General features: G+C 43.2%; 1 protein-coding gene across 1 annotated transcript in view; it reads left to right on the forward strand.

Annotated features, from left to right (window-relative positions):
• The window catches only part of SP100 (SP100 nuclear antigen), a 98,759-nt gene extending 93,098 nt beyond the window's left edge, over positions 1-5,661 (forward strand). The window contains exons 22-24 of the mRNA XM_065880186.1: positions 150-250; positions 4,745-5,049; positions 5,582-5,661. Coding sequence (XP_065736258.1) covers positions 150-250; positions 4,745-5,049; positions 5,582-5,661 — 486 coding nt within the window. The remainder of the gene's footprint in view (positions 1-149; positions 251-4,744; positions 5,050-5,581) is intronic.
• The last annotated feature ends 11,209 nt before the right edge of the window (positions 5,662-16,870 follow it).

Here is a 16,870-nt window from a genome sequence, read left to right on the forward strand (position 1 = left end):
TATCAGGAAACATAAGCTATCCTCAACTGGATTAATTCTCACTTACCATTTGGGATAGTCTAAAATAAAACTCTGATTAACCAAAACATTGAGAGTCTAAGCTCATTAGCAATCTATGGCTATTATTGTTTTTGCCTTTGCTTTCTCAGAACAAGAAACTCATCAATCTGGGACTTCAGCTAGAAGCCGAATTTGAGAGTGATTTCAAAAACGTTTTTGGCATCCAGGAAATAAGTACAAACAGCAATCGGTTTGAGCCGATCTTTTATAACGTAGCCCGTTTCTAGTTCCCCCTTCAGAGTCTCCACTGCTACATGATATTGTGCCTGTGGCCCCACTGACCAACTGCCTGTTGCTGTGTGAATAACACATTTCTTTTTCAAACTTTTTTTTACTGACATTCCTGCTCATTTACTTTTCTAAATAAAAATCTTAAACTTCAGATTATTTTATTGAGTAATTTGGGGTGAAATTCGCAAAAGAAAATATCAGGTCTTTCTATAAAGGATCACATTATGTGCTTCCGTTTCTTTGAATCTTTTATTAGGTTCTTAAGTAAAGTTTTCTCTTCTTTTCTCCTCCCCACACAGGACTTAGTCATTTCTTATTTTACTCTCAGGTATTTAATACTTTTTTGTTATTTTGAAAGTGACCTTTTTCCCAATGTATTTTATTACTGATTATTGTCTATTATAGAAAGATATAGTGCCATGCATTCTGGTCACTGATTACCTTACTGAATACTGGATAGCATCCTTTTTGGCCTCACACCCAGTGGCATCAGGAAGCCCATAGTAGATGCACAGCATTTCTAACTTTCAGTTCGTACAATCATAATTGGTACAGCTGATGGGAGCATTCCTCACCTCTGACAATTCTTGGTTCTGTTGGGGAATGACTCTGCCATGGCGTCCTGGTGATCTTGCATGTTTCCACATAGGCCACATAGGCAAGACTTGTCTGTAGCTGATCTAAGTCTTGAGAATGCCCTATGATCCTTCCAGAACATGAGAGCCTGGGAAGCTTCTGAGCAGCTTCAACAAGGCCATTTCCTACTCACCACCTTATCTCCCAGAGGTTATCATGACACACTCTCCTCGTGTTCCAAGTTCTGATGAGGTATGAGGCTGTCTGCCTCCTTTATAGGGCACAAAAATTATGTGCCCTAGACAAAGGATTAATCTCCAAAATATATAAACAGCTCATGCAGCTCAATATTAAAGAAACAAACAACCCAATCCAAAATGGGCAGAAGACCTAAATAGACATTTCTCCACAGAAGACATACAGATGGCCAAGAAGCACATGAAAAGCTGCTCAACATCACTAATTATTAGAGAAATGCAAATCAAAACTACAATGAGGTATCACCTCACACCAGTTAGAATGGGCATCATCAGAAAATCTACAAACAACAAATGCTGGAGAGGGTGTGGAGAAAAGGGAACCCTCTTGCACTGTTGATGGGAATGTAAATTGATACAGCCACTAAGGAGAACAGTATGGAGATTCCTTAAAAAACTAAAAATAGAATTACCATATGATCCAGCAATCCCACTACTGGGCATATACCCAGAGAAAACCATAATTCAAAAAGACACATGCACCCCAATGTTCATTGCAGCACTATTTACAATAGCCAGGTCATGGAAGCAACCTAAATGCCCATCGACAGACGAATGGATAAAGAAGAAGTGGTACATATATACAATGGAATATTAGCCATAAAAAGGAACAGAACTGGGTCGTTTGTTGAGACATGGATGGATCTAGAGACTGTCATACAGAGTGAAGTAAGTCAGAAAGAGAAAAACAAATATAGTATATTAACACATGTATGTGGAACCTAGAAAAATGGTACAGATGAACTGGTTTGCAGGGCAGAAGTTGAGACACAGATGTAGAGAACAAACGTATGGACACCAAGGGGGGAAAGCGGCGCGGGGGTAGGCGTGGTGGTGTGATGAATTGGGCGATTGGGATTGACATGTAGACACTGATGTGTATAAAACCGATGACTAATAAGAACCTGCTGTATAAAAAAATTAATAAAATAAAATTCAAAAATTAAAAAAAAAAAGAAAAGCACTGTCAAATACTCAAAGTTTGGCAAAATGAAAATAGGAAAGAAATATGCTACTGTAAATAACAGCAAGTTCTTACTAGTCCCAGAAGAAATGCCTTCCATATAACATTTCTGCAGAGGTTATATGGGGACTTGCCAGTATTCAGTGCTACTTACTTTTCACGAACATGCCATATCAGGGTGGCCTGCCCTTGGAAATGTAGCAGAAGTCGAATATAAATGCCCAGGGGCTGTTCCTGGTGCAAGAGCTTGTTTAGTTAATGAAACAATTTTTCCCATAAATATATTTATAACCCTGGTCTGTCAACATCAGTATAGTCTCAATGATATGTCAGTTTTTAGGGAAAATCAAAACATAACTAAACATTTAATTAATAAATAAATTAATTAAATAAAATTAGAAGAATAAGAGAAAGTGAAAAGACAACCTACAGAAATGGGGAAAAATATTTAGAAACCATATATCTGATAAGGGATTAATATTCAGAATATGTAAAGACTTCCTGAAGGTCTGCAAAGAACTCAATTCAAAAATGGGCCAAGTATCAACAGACGATTGGTTTAAGAAGACATGGTACATATAGACAGTGGAATATTACTCAGCCATAGAAAAGAATGCAGCAACATGGATGGACCTAGAGACTGTCATACTAAGTGAAGGAAGTCAGATAGAGAAAGACAAATATTATATAACTTATATGTGGAATCCAAAAAGTAATACAGATGAATCTATATACAAAACAAAAACAGACTCACAGACATAGGAAACAAACTTATGGTTACCAAAGGGGAATGGGAAGACCGGGGTGGGATAAATTAGGAGTTTGGGATTAACAGATACAAACTACCGTACATAAAACAGATAAGCAACAAGGATTTACTGTATAACACAGGGAACTATATTCAATACCTTATAATAACCTATAATGGAAAATAATCTAAAAAATATATATATATAATATAACTGAATCACTTTGCTGTACACCTGAAACTAACACAATATTGTAAATCAGCTATACTTCCATTTTTAAAAAATGGGCAAAAGAATTGAGTAGACATTCTCCAAACAAAGAAGATACACAAAAGGCCAATAAGCAAATGAAAAGATGTTCAGTATCACGTCATTATGGAAATGTAAATCAAAACCACAGTGAGATATCACTTCATATTTACTAGAATGGCTATAATAAAAATAATAATTTAGGGCTTCCCTGGTGGCGCAGTGGTTGAGAGTCCGCCTGCCGATGCAGGGGACACGGGTTCGTGCCTCGGTGCGGGAAGATCCCACATGCCGCGGAGCGGCTGGGCCCGTGAGCCATGGCCACTGAGCCTGTGCGTCCGGAGCCTGTGCTCCGCAACGGGAAAAGCCACAACAGTGAGAGGCCCACGTACCACGAAATAATAATAATAATTTAAACACACACACAGGAAATAACAAGTATTAGTTAGGATGTGGAGAAATTGGAACCATCATGCTTTGCTGGTATGGCCGCTGGGGAAAACAACTGGGCACCTCCTCAAAAAGTTAAACATGCAACTACCATACAACCTAGCAATTCCACTCCTAGGTATATGTCCATAGAAAGCAGGAAATCAAACAGATTTTGTACACCAATGTTTATAGCAGCATTATTCACAATAGCCAAAAAGTGGAAACAACCCGTGTCCACCAACAGATGAGTGGATAAATAAATGTGGTGTATACATACAATGGAACATTATTCAGCCATAAAAAGAAGAATAATAATTTTAGTATATGCCACTACATGGATGGACCTTGAAAACATTACGCTAATAAGCCAGACACAGGACAAATGCATGATTCTAATTATAGGAGAAACTGAGAATAGGCAAATTCATAGAAACAAAAAGTAGAATACAGGGTACAGGACTGCAGAAGGGGGTGTGTGTGCAGGGAATGAGGAAGTTATGTTTTAATGCATACAAAGTTTATGTTGGGGATGACAAAAAAGTTTTGGAAATATATAGTGGTGATGGTTACACAACACTGTGAATGTATTTAATATCACTAAATTATCCACTTACAAATGATTAAAATATCGTTATATACACTTTACCACAATTTTAAAACTACTAACTGCAGGGGGCTCATATTATTTGAATCTGGAGCTTTGTGTTAATTATTCCAACTAAGTTGTCACCTGGTGCTCTCTGGAGAGCCAGGACACTGGAGCTGAGCATATTTGGGGACAGAAAAGTAAATGGGGTGGAGGGGAGGCAAATTCTCAGCCTAGTGGAGAATGGGATCTTACAGGTCACTCAGGTCCTGACAAATACCAGAAACTTCTCAGAGCCACATCTGAGCTTCTTATTCTGTTGGTTTCGACTATCTACAAACAAGCAGTGGCAGAAAGCACTGGGTGTCAGCTTTTAAGCAAGTCTTCCAGGGGGTCTACTCCTCTTCTCCCTAAATTCCGCCACACCCTACGGTGAACTAGGTGACCAGGTAAACTTAATGATTTAACAGAAAACAAAAGTGAAGAAATTCAGGACGAGGAAGAATTCCTATCCCTTGCACCTCGTTCTTCCCTAAAGGAAGGAACCCTGTTCTGACCCAGTCCCTTCCTGCGTCACAGGATGAGCCACGGAAGCAGAGCTTGGGTAATAAAAAGTCAGGCAGGAGCGGTTTTCTTCCAGCAAACACCGGATATGGAAAACGGGGCGGGGACTCCCCCGCCAGCCCTGGATTCGCTCTCCTTCCTGCACAAGCTCCCTTACTGGAAGTCAGCTGCTGGCGCAAGTTCAGCCCGGCTGGGAGCCACCCACTCACTTTCCCGAAGCACCCTCCCCCAACCGTCTTCTTCCTAACCCCCGACCCAAGACCTCCCCAATCAGCGACCTGATGTCCTGGGGTCCTCCAGGAATCGGCTGCAGCCTTCGGCCGGTGTCAGTTTTCATCCGGAGCACACAGAGCAGAATGAAAGGAAAGACTCTACTACCGGGTGTGTTTTTTGTTTGTTTGTTTGTTTGTTTTTAATTCTAATTTTACCAGACGAAACTTAACTTTAAATTTGCGTTTTACCGTCCTTTCTCTCGGTACCCCTTTCCTCTCTCCAGACCCTCCAGAACGTCTACACTGCCCTCTGGTGGCTGAGTATTGCTATTGCACAGTCCCCTTTAGAAATGTCTTGAACCTTTTCCTCTCCTAATTCATCCTGTTGTCTCTCCTGAAAAAGTAGAATTCATTTCTTAACCCTCTAAGAAAAGAGCTCAAAATCAAGGTTAGAAGTGGTATTATTTCCTTCTAAATAAAAGGGAGTGAAATAATGGTTTTCTTGTTTGGCAGTTCATAGGCCCATAAGTGATTTATGACCTAGACAGAGAAGTCTTAGTTCAAATAGTGAGGATGCCCTGTGTCTTTGACTCTTTTCCACCCCCTTTCTGAGCTGTCCATCTTCCTAGGTCCCTGAGACCTTCATTGGGCTTAGGAGTCCTCAAGGACAAGGCATCCCTGTCCTCTGGATTTCCCCTTAGGCTGGGAACACTCTGAAGTGAGCACCCCTCAGGGGACTCACACAGTGAACCAGCGGGTATCTGAAGTCCCAGAGCAGTGAAATGGTGCCTGGATATTCATCAGGACAGCCTCCACCTCGGCACAGAGGCTGCTGACTTCCATTGGCTTGCCCTACGGATTTTCTACTCTGTGAATGCTTCCTGCAAGAGGAATCTCAATGGTGGTGTTCTTCTTGAACAGAGAAGAAAAATCTGGGTATTAAGGTGAGCATAACCACAGCTGACAGTCGCCTTTTAAAGGGGAGACGAGAAGTGGATTGTTGTAAGTGGACACCGTCTTGGGGAGGGCTCCATCCCTGCAGCGTCATAAGTACTGTCTAACACGAGGTAATGTGCAGCACGTGACCATTGTTCAGGAGGTGATGGTGGTGGAGAAGCGGCTCCATACCAGAGGTGATGTTCCAATGGAAACTCTTTCTGTGCAATGTGCGGTTGGCAGACAGAACGAAAATCTTTGTATGTTCATGAGGAGTCCTACACAGAGAACAGAATGGGGCTTCTCAAACGGACAGCCATAACTAAGGTGGCATCGTGGCTCTGGCCCCAGGAAATTATATCCACATAGAACCTCTGCCAGGGGCAAGCAAGCATCTGCGGCAGGAGCAACATGCCTGGAGTTAAGTGTTTCCCAGCCTTGTGAAGAGGAAAATAGCCTCCATAAGCAAAAGAACTTCACGTCACAAATCCTGGAAGTTAAAATCCCAAGTAACAAAGAAATCCTTAATGTGTTTCTCCCCAGCACAAATATCAAGAATGCTTTACAAATGCTCAATGTTTTAGTGGATAAATACTGTGACCTCTTTCAGATGCTTATCTTTACTCTTTCCTTATGACCTTTTTGAAGAGTGCTAACTCTTCAAAACGTTGCACTGCCCCATCCCTTGCTAAGTATCACTAGCTTTCATCTTTCTTACCTGCATGTCATGAGGTTCTTCCTTCCCAGCTGACCCCAAAGCAACCCGTGGAAGGGGGAATAGGTTGTATTCATGTTATAATTTTCAAAAGAATTTACAACTCTCATACAAATATAAAACAAACACGTATCAGTGGTTTTTAAAATTCATTTCATGAATGAGAGAACCAGAAAAATATTTTAAACTAGTTCAAAAGAGATTTTGAAGAACTGAGATTTATGTCAAAGAAATGCTGAAATGAATTTGCTAATATATACAAAGCTGGTGAATATGCTACTGGGACATAAACTCTCTGAGGTCATCTTTTCTACCAGTGAGTCATCAATTGCATGTCTCCCAGACAAAATTCATTTGTATAACTATGGATAAGAATTATTTACAAAGCTTTCAGATAAGCATCATTTATGTTATTATAGGTCTACCTCTTAGAGTTATAAAATATTCAAGGCCATAAAAGATCAATCAAATTTGCATAGCCAGCACTGCATTAAAAGAATGCCCAGGTAATCTCTTCATTTTTCTTGACAATGTATGAAATAGAATGTGTAAGTTGTTGTGTTAAGGAACTGGGGCATGATGGCCCCCAGTCTCTAGTTGTAAGCGTTTTCCTCCTCCTTTGTTCAAGTAAATGTCAAAGCCTGTTTATAAATTCCGAGCTAATAGGTTGTTTTTCCCCCATAACGCTGTTTTTTTGCCCATGTGTGTTTATGCTAGCTGTGGGACCACATGAAGTCCCCGCAGGCAGGCTGGCATCCTAGAGGGCTCAGCATAGTATAGCACAGAACAGCACCTGGATCTGGCCTTTCTGGAGACACAACAGGGTGGGCAAATGTTTTCTATACAGGACCAAAGAGTAAATATTTTAGGCTATGCCGGTCAGAAGGTCTCTGTAGCAACTACTCAGTTCTGACACAAAAACAGCCAGAGACAACCATAATGAATGGCATGACTGTGTTCTAATAAAACCTTATTTATAAAAACAGGTGGTGTGCTGGATTTGGCACATGGGCCGTCGTTTGTCAACCCAACCTCTGCCGGGGCTGCCGTAACAGAACACCACCAACTAGATGGCTTAAATAACAGACATTTATTTTCTCACAGTCTCAGAGGCTGGAAGTCCATGATCAAGGTGTCAGCAAGTTTGGTTTCTGGTGAGGGCTCTCTTCCTGGCTTGTAGACGGCCACCTTCTCACTGTGTCTTCACATGGTCTTCCCTCTGTATAAATGTGGAGAGAAAGCAAGAGAGCTCTCTGGTGTCTCTTCCTCTTCTTATAAGGCCACTAGTCCTGTCAGATTAAGGTCCCACTCTTATGACCTCATTTAAATTTTATTGCCTCCTATCAGCCCTATATCCAAATACAGCCACACTGGGGATTAGGGTTCTAATATTTCAGTTCAGTCCATAACCCCGGTATAGAGAACATAAGAGTTTTCATTCATTCACTCAGTAAATATTAGTCATGATCCTAAGTGAGCCATCGCTAGACAGACCCAGTCCTTGCCCTCACCAAGCGCTGGTGTGGCAGAGAAGGCATAGTTTAAACAAAGGAATTCTAATAGAGTGCAATGGCAGAGATGGCAGGCCAAAAACACCTAGTGCAATGAGAAAATGCCACTTAACTTGAAGCATAAATGTTTATTAAGATGTTGAGTTTGAGGTCCCAGTGACATATCCAAATAGAGACATCATGTGGACAGGTAGATATATTGAGCTGAGAGCTCAGAAAGCACATCTTGGTTGAAGATATTTGAAGCCATCAAAGGCTTGCGAGAGGTTGAAGTTGCCTAGGAGAGCAAGTGGGGCAAGATGCGTGTGAGTGTCTACACCAGCGGGCCTCAAACTTGAGGACCAGAGTCACCTGCAGGGCTTCTTAAAACACAGATTGCTGAGCCCCACATCCAGAGGTTCTGACTAAGGAGGTCTGGGTTGGAGGCCAAAGAATTTGCATTTCTACCAAGTTCCCAAAGAAGAAGCTACATCTGGAGTATAGTCCCATTTTAGAAAAGGGGCTTTTAATTACAAGCTGAGTATAACCAGTAAAGATAACTCCTTGTACCTTCCAGAGGAAGGAAAACATACTCGAAAAAAAGACCAAGAACTGACACTTTGGTTTTGGAGTCAAGAAATAAACCCAGACTAAAAAAGAAAATCACCGTCATTATCATCTTCATCATCATGGATCCCAAGTACATTTCATTACATTAGTCATTGTGGACCATCTAATGCAGGGCAATAAGTACCATCCATCTCACAGACATAAGAAGCAAACTTATGGTTACCAAAGGAGATAGCAGGGTGGGGAGTTAAATTAGGAGTTTGGCATTAACAGATACACACTACTCTATATAAAATAAACAACAAGGACCTACTGCATAGCACAGGGAACTATATTCAATACCTTGTGATAACCTATATTGGAAAAAAATCTGAAAAAGAGTATATATATATATATATATATATATATATATATATATATCTGAATCACTTTGCTGTATACAACACAACACTGTAAATTAACTACACTTCAATTATAAAAATGATTTAAAATAAATAAATAAATACCTTCCATGATGCTGCTATCTCTTAGGCCTCCATGTAAATAATTTTTAAAGAAGCAACCTCAGTGGATGCTAATCAATGAAATAAAAGTTTTTACAGAACAAGAGATCTAAAGGTAGAAATTCTCTGTCCACTGGGCACTTCTAGCCCTTGACTGAATTTCTTTACCACTAAGGTGATCATGACCTTCGTCATTGTCTCTCCAGCCCGGAAAATAATTTGGCTGCAGTGGCCCTTGGAAGAGACAGATCTCAAAATTCAGTGAAAAGTTTTAAAAGCAAAGACTTTGGAGTCAGCCAGACCTGGGTTTGAGTTCTAGATCTGTAATTTACTTTCAGTGACCTAGGGCACATTACTTCCTGTGTGTTTGTTTCTTTATATAATAAGAATAATTCTAGGGTTGTTCTAAGAATTAAATTTTAAAATCTGTGAAAAGAGTAGACTTCCTGGCCTGTGGTATGTACTCAATAAATAATTATTTTTGTCACTATTTCCATTTTCATTGTTTTTTAGAGAAGAAACAAAAAGTTGAAGCGTGTTTAATCAGCTCATAAAGTTGGCAAGGGGTTTTAATAGCTCACTCTAAAATGATAAAACACAAGTTCTCCTAAACTTACGGGAGGAAGCTTAAGAGAGTTACACAGGAAGTTTAATGGCTTTATACTGCTGTGTAATGAACACCCGTTGCAAGAAAAGAACGCACTTATAAATCCCTTGCCACGGCAACCCAGGCTAACAATTCACAAAACTGGGAAATGCAAAGGCAGCTAGCAGAGAATATTAAAGGCAGGCAGAGAACCATGCAAATAGGAAAAAAAAAAAATTCCAGATCTATAAATAACTGGCAACAGGTCTTTCTGCAGAGAGCATTGGGGCAAAGCACTGTCCCTCACAGTTTAAAAAGAGTTTGATTTCATTTGGAGCAGCTGCAGGTACAGAGACTGAGATGCTCCTGCCATCGGGTAACAGAGTCCCCAGTACAAGGAAGCAGCTCCACAGGGCAGAACAGGACAGGACAGTATCCGCATAGGACACACAGAGCAGAATTGAACTGGATCAGGACCAAAGAGAAATCCGGGTGGAACCAGAGAAGGGACAATTCCAGAGCCCTGCTCAGGAGAGTTTCCACTCAAGAAGAAGAATCAGGAGTTCATCTTAGGGCTGTCCATATCCATTAATTCTTTGGTCGTCTTTCTGAAGTCTTGAGTTAAGAGAACCCTCCAGGTAAGATCTCAGACAGCCATGTTGACCAGAGACCATCAGACATTTGCAGTGAAAACTGTAGAATCAATGTGATCCCCAGGGACTGCTTTTGCAATTGTCTTTCTCTATCCATTCACACTCTTTCTTCTTGTAAAAAATAAAATAAATTTTTAAAAAAGCCTTTTAAAGTGAAGAAAAAATAACTTCAAAGAAGCCATTTTTGCCTTCTCAGATGTGCCGGGTTGTTGGAGAGGAGTGCAGGGATGGAAAGCAGCGTAGCAACCCTGCCAACAATTTTAACCCTGCCCAGGATAAAAAGAAAAGTCACAGGGTTTCTTTTTGTGCACTGTGATCCTCAAAGATGCTAGAAGATGCTGAATAGAAAGATGTCCTTCAGGATGAGGGGACACATTCATGACGTTTTAACTATGGAAGGATGGGCTCTAAGCTTAGATTGGTGGGCCTGAAGAGAGGTGAACTGGAGGAAAACATTAACTTTCTAAAGAGGCAGGTGATGGAGAAGAAAGGAACCCAATCTTAACCCTGCAGCCTGGAGCCCTGCGCAGAGGGACACACGGGAAGATGCTCCCAGGGTCAGGACCTGACCAAACTCCTCTCTGCTGCCCAAACCTTCAGTAAATTTTGGTGCAAGCAGCATCACGGGAGGTTTCCAACAAGGCAGTTCAGGAGACATACAGAATGCCCAGGGAAGAGGAAAAAGAGCAAAGACAGAAGATTAAAAGGCAGCAGGAAAAATATAAACCTTCCAAGAATATCCAGAGACCTACCTTTTATGGAATAACTAGCCACTATTTATTGAGCGCCACCTATGTGCCAGTTGCAGTATAGCTGGCTTGTACCAGCTGGTGAAAGCCAACGTGCGCATCTCTTCCCAACTCCACATCCCGTGATGTCATGTTGGTAGCTTGAAATTGGCCATGGTGGGAATATTTGTACCATAGGCAAATGCTGCAAATCAGACTTGTGTTGGTTTTGGTTTTCTGGATTTTTGTTTTTTTCAGAGAGTTGGTTTACGAGTATACCGTTGGCCAACCACTATTTTGTAGAATACGGCAATGAGCAAAACCATCAAGGTCATAACCCTTGCAGAGCACATGTTCTAGGTGATGAAAATCAAAGAATTAATTAATCGATTAGCAAGCTATTTTCAGATGGTGAGTGAGCACTTTGAGGAAAATAAGGTAGAGCGATTTGATAGGCTGTGGGAGTTGAGGAAGTTTCTCTTAGGAGGGAGCCCTTGAACTGTGACCTAAGTTTTCACGTGCAAAGTCATCCAGACACACTGGAGTCATCCATGGCGTGAACGGCTCTGATACACCTTTGGTTCCTTTTTGGCACATGTTATAGTGTCTACGTGGGACTGTCATATGTAATACTCTACCATCTCGCCTAGAAAATTACCAAGGACGATTCACTTGTGCCTCGGCTAAGGCTACACCTCCCACTGGCACACTGGACCCCGTTCCTTCTTACCTACTCAAGGGCATCTCTTCTGCAATTCTACCCTCCACCTGCTGTATCATCAGCTTTTCCACTATACTGGATCTTTCCCAGCAGCAGAGAAACACACTATTATTTCTCACATCCTAAAAAACAACTTTTCCCGTCCCATTAGCCTCTCCAGCCACTGCCCAATTTCTCTCTTTGCCCTTACAACAAAATGCTCCAAAGAGAGGCGTCTATTCACTTTCTCCAGTTCCTCTTCTCCCTTCTGTCTTGAACCAATGCAGTAGGGCTCTTACTCCCGTCACCTGCCAACATGGCTCTTGTCAAGGTCATGAGCCAACTTTACGCTGCTGAATCCAACAGTCAACTTTCATCCCTAATCCTGAAGCGTTTGAAAAAAACAAAAAACCGGCCACTCCCTCTGTCTTACACTTGCTCTTGGCTTCTGGGACTTGACCCTCTCCTGGATTTCCTCCAGGACTGCTTTTTCCAAGGCTCTTGCTGGTTCCTCTCCATCTCCCTTGCCTCTGAAGGAGGACATACCCCAGGGCTCAATTCTTGGACTTGGTCTCTTTCCTAATTATTCCTCAGAGATCTCATCCAGCCTCACAGCTTTTGATACCATCTCTGAGCTAATGATTCTCAAATGTATCACCTAGCCAGATCTCTCACCTGAGCTTGTTTGAATATCCATTGCCTATTTAACATCTCCTCCTGGAGCTAGAATGATCCTTTAGAGGGTGAGTCAGATGTTGTCACTCCTTTGCTTAAAATCCTCCAGGCATTGCTCCCTTGCTCAGGGTAAAAGCCACAGTCATCAAACCAGTCTACAACGCCCCCTCCCTGTACTTCTGTGACTGCCCTAGATTCATTCTAAGACCTGCTTTCGTTGTAAGAGGTTTTGCAGTGAGTAGGGGGACCCATGGTCCCGTACTAGTTCAGGTTACCCCAGAGACAGGTGAAGGAAACCAGACTGTGTCCCCCAAATATGCCTCTTTGCCATAAAAATTAGTTTGAGCTGAAGGCAAACCAACAATCAATTTTATAATCCACTACGTCACTCTTTACATGCATTCCTTTGGCAAGAATTAGGAAGGATGACAATAGCAGAGTTTGAGAAACAACTTGCAAAGTTGAATATTGGCATACCCTTGTTAGAATTCTAGGTATATAGACAAAAGAACCTCTTGCACATGTGAAGAGCCAATATGTACAATACTATTTTTAGCAGCATTGGTCTTAATAACAAAAGCTATAAACAACACAAATGTCCATGGTCAGGAGAACAGATAAATAAATTAAGGTACACAATAAAATATTATACAGCTGTGAAAATAAATTTTTCATTTACTCATTTAACAAAAAAAAAAAAAAGAAGAAGAAGCAAACACAGAAAAATCTCTCTCCACCCTCCGCTTTTCTGCCTGAAGATGGGATATATGTTCTCCCTGTGCTGGAGACACACTCTTATCAGCACCAGAGGAATCTGCAAACAAACCTTACACCCTCAGCTGCCTCCCATATGTTTACCTTTTCAGTTTGCCACCCTGGGAAGCCTGAAACTGCTTTTCTCTGTCCTGGCATTTCTCTGCAGGTTTTTGTTCTTTGTTGAAGATGCAAATAAGCCAGCATTGTGAGCCTTCACTTTGAGTTCCTTTTCCTGGAGGTTTCTCCCACATATGAGCCACACGAGTTAATAAACCATTTTTCTCTTGTTAATCTGTCTTTTTATCACAGCCCCCACTGAAAACTTAAGATGAGTAGAGGTAAGGTTTTGTGACCCCTACAAGGACCTGGGGCAGGTCATCTATTTGAGAAGCGGACTAGAACACACAGGTGATGGAGAGGATGAGATGGGGGAGGAAGAGACAGAACAAATGGCTTGTTTTTGAAAGTGTGGACATCAGGGGCTCTGTCCCCCAGGAACTCTCTGAGAAACTGTGGCACGCGGTTCTGAACTGGCCCGTGAAGTGGGGAGGTGACAGCACCCATGGGCTCATTCCTGTCCCCACAGGTTGGGGCTGCCCCCAGGGGCAATAGCTGCTCAGAATTTCCAAGTCCTGCTGTTTGCGGCCCAGCCAGCTCCCACGGTGCCCCAGAAATCCCTCAGGCAGAGAAGGGAGCAACCAGGCACATGCGGAGGAAGCTGTGAGATGCTGGAAAGTCTTCCACAGCCTCCGCTGGGGAGGGCGAGGGAGGTCTCAGGTCAGCTACGAGCCCCCTCCAGCCTCTGATGGTTGGGGGCTATGGATAGCAAACATCTGAAAACTTGACTTAAATGCTATATACACTACCAAATGTAAAATAGATAGCTAGTGGGAAGCAGCCGCATAGCACAGGGAGATCAGCTCAGTGCTTTGTGACCGCCTGGAGGGGTGGGATAGGGAGGGTGGGAGGGAGGGAGACTCAAGAGGGAGGAGATATGGGAACATATGTATATGTATAACTGATTCACTTTGTTACAAAGCGGAAACTAACACACCATTGTAAAGCAATTATACTCCAATAAAGATGTAAAAAAAAAAAAGAGTTAAAGCAAATAAAGCTATTAGGACAGGTTTCTTGAAAAAATAAATGCTATTCATGGCAATTTCCTTTCAAATATTCCCTTGCCCCATATTTTCCCGACTTTATGTTTCTGTCCCCTAGTTCTTTTACCCTGGCCTTCATCCCCTGGGTCCATCACTTTCTTCCAATCTTTCTCTCTTTCTCTGGGTGTCTCCTTCCCCCTCTGCTGTGTCTTTACTTCTTTATCCCCACTGAGTCTTCCTTCCGTCAAGCGGAAGACTGCTGAGTGTGTTAAGATCCTCTTCTTCCGCCTCCTTCAGGTTCACCTCCAAGTCACACCTCCGCGTAGCTCCTCACTGAAGGTCCCTGCAGAGGGAGGTTCCTGGAGCCCACACCATTGCCAGTTCTTTGTCTGAGGTTTTATGTTTTTCTTATTTGAATTCGTGTTGTAATGTCTTGGCAGGTGGAGCTCAATCCCTTCCCAGTGGCCCCTCGTGTCCCCGTGCAATTGTTTTGTGTCTGCCCAGCCCTGCTCCCAGGATGGGAGCTCCCTGCTGAATTCTCAGCTGTACCCCCAGAGCCTGGAGCTGTGCCTGGGAAATGGTGATACCCAATAAATATTTGTTGAAAAAATGAGTTAGGTGCCTGTTAGGTAACACTGAGACTGACCCAAAATGTCTCTGGTTCTCCCCTCTTTTTTCTCAGAGACACACTTCAGGCACTCAGAGGCTCTGCCTGTGTGTGAGTGAGTGAGAGAGAGACAGAAAGGATGTAAGCCAGCCAATATGGGGGCCATAACACTTCCAGCCTTGCCTGCCCAGAAGGGCTCAGTAGGCTTTTCCATCCCCTTCTGTTGCTCCTTTGGGAAACCGGCTTCCTCTTCCCGCAGCCCAGTGGAGCTGTCAGTCATGGTGTCTCACTCTGTCTCCTGCAGGTCTGGGCACTTGACCTGAGCTAGACAGTCAGTCCTCCTCAAGACTTTCCTGCTGCAGCCATCTCTCCTCCTTTGGAATCACGCAAGTGTCTTTTTTTTTTTTTTTTTTGCGGTACGAGGGCCTCTCACTGCTGTGGCCTCTCCCGTTGCGGAGCACAGGCTCCGGACACGCAGGCCCAGCGGCCATGGCTCACGGGCCCAGCCGCTCTGCAGCATGCGAGATCCTCCCAGACCGGGGCACGAACCCGTGTCCCCTGCATCGGCAGGCGGACTCTCAACCACTGCGCCACCAGGGAAGCCCCAAGTGTCATTTTTAAATGGCCACTAGTGGCCACCCCTGTCTGTCACAGAAGAAAATGAGGCCAATTCCCAAGGAGAATTGGAGAGAGACAGAGCCATGATAGAGACAAAGAGCCTGAGACAGAAAACACAATGGCATCATCCAGGCCCCTGGATCAGCCACAGCCATAGCTTCTCACTGTGGGACCTTTGGGGCAGGCTTAAGGTACATATCTTTTCCCTAAGCTTTGAATTGGATTTCTATCACTTTCATTCAAAAGAATCCTAGCCAATATCCCCATGTCTTGCTGCCTCAGATCAGACCAAACTACCTGACTCCCTGCAGCCCCTTCCTTCAATGCAGCCAAAGAATGGTTACATGTGATTCCCCTTTTGGGGCACTGGGTGGTGGTCAGGGCCCTTGGTGAGGCAGAGGGCAGGGAGAGGGCAGTGGAGAAGGGAAGAGGTAGGGAACTGTGCTATGTCATCTTATTCTTCAATTTAAAGCCTGACAATTAATGAACGAGGATTTCTATGTGTGGTTCAGCCCGACCTCTCAGATTCTGCTTTGGGGATCGGGGTTTGAGTCCCATCAACAGTAAAGTGGGACTTGGTTTCCTCTCCCATCGTTCCTTGGGCATGGACCCCATGTGGGGATCTCATGAAGAACGAGGGTGTCAGTGGTCTGCGGGCAGGATTTACCTGCTTCTAGGTGCCCTGGGCAAAGACCAAGTTAATGCTATCTAGCAGCACACACCTTAACCATGAAGTGCCAGGCAAGTGTTAGCTGGTTATTATTATTATCATAATCGTGAGCATCAAACTCTAATGTCTTAAATTAAGTGAATAACGTCTTATGGAAAAATACAGTTTTCCACATTCCTAGTCACTGGGATGCAGCAGCAGACAAAAACAGACACTGGGATGAAAATCACAGAGCTTACATTCAAATGGGAAGAGGCGGAAAATGAATAGAAACAATCAGCATGTCAAGTGGTGCTAAGTAGAGAGAAATAAAGGAAAGTAAGGGAAACAGGGAGCAGGAGGAGGTCGAGGAGCTGCGGCTGTCTTACAGAATGTACGGGCCAGCTTTCCTGTTCCGGTAACATCTGAGCGGAGCCCAGAGGGAAGCGAGCAAATAAGCGGTGTGAACGCGCAGGGCTTCGGTGTAAAGGCCCCGCGGTGAAGACTGATGCGTCTGCTGGGCAGCGGGAAGGGGAGATGGTGAGATGGCCTCAGACAGGAGGCAGATAGACAGACGGCAGAGGGCCTGGGAGGCTATTTTAGGGCTTGGCTTTAACATGAAATTGATGGAATTTGTTGGAGGATTTTGTTTGTTTGTTTGTATGTTTGCGGTACGCGGGCCTCTCACCGTTGTGGCCTCT

This window comes from Phocoena phocoena, chromosome 7 (genome assembly GCF_963924675.1).
Source record: "Phocoena phocoena chromosome 7, mPhoPho1.1, whole genome shotgun sequence".
Lineage (NCBI taxonomy): Eukaryota > Metazoa > Chordata > Mammalia > Artiodactyla > Phocoenidae > Phocoena > Phocoena phocoena.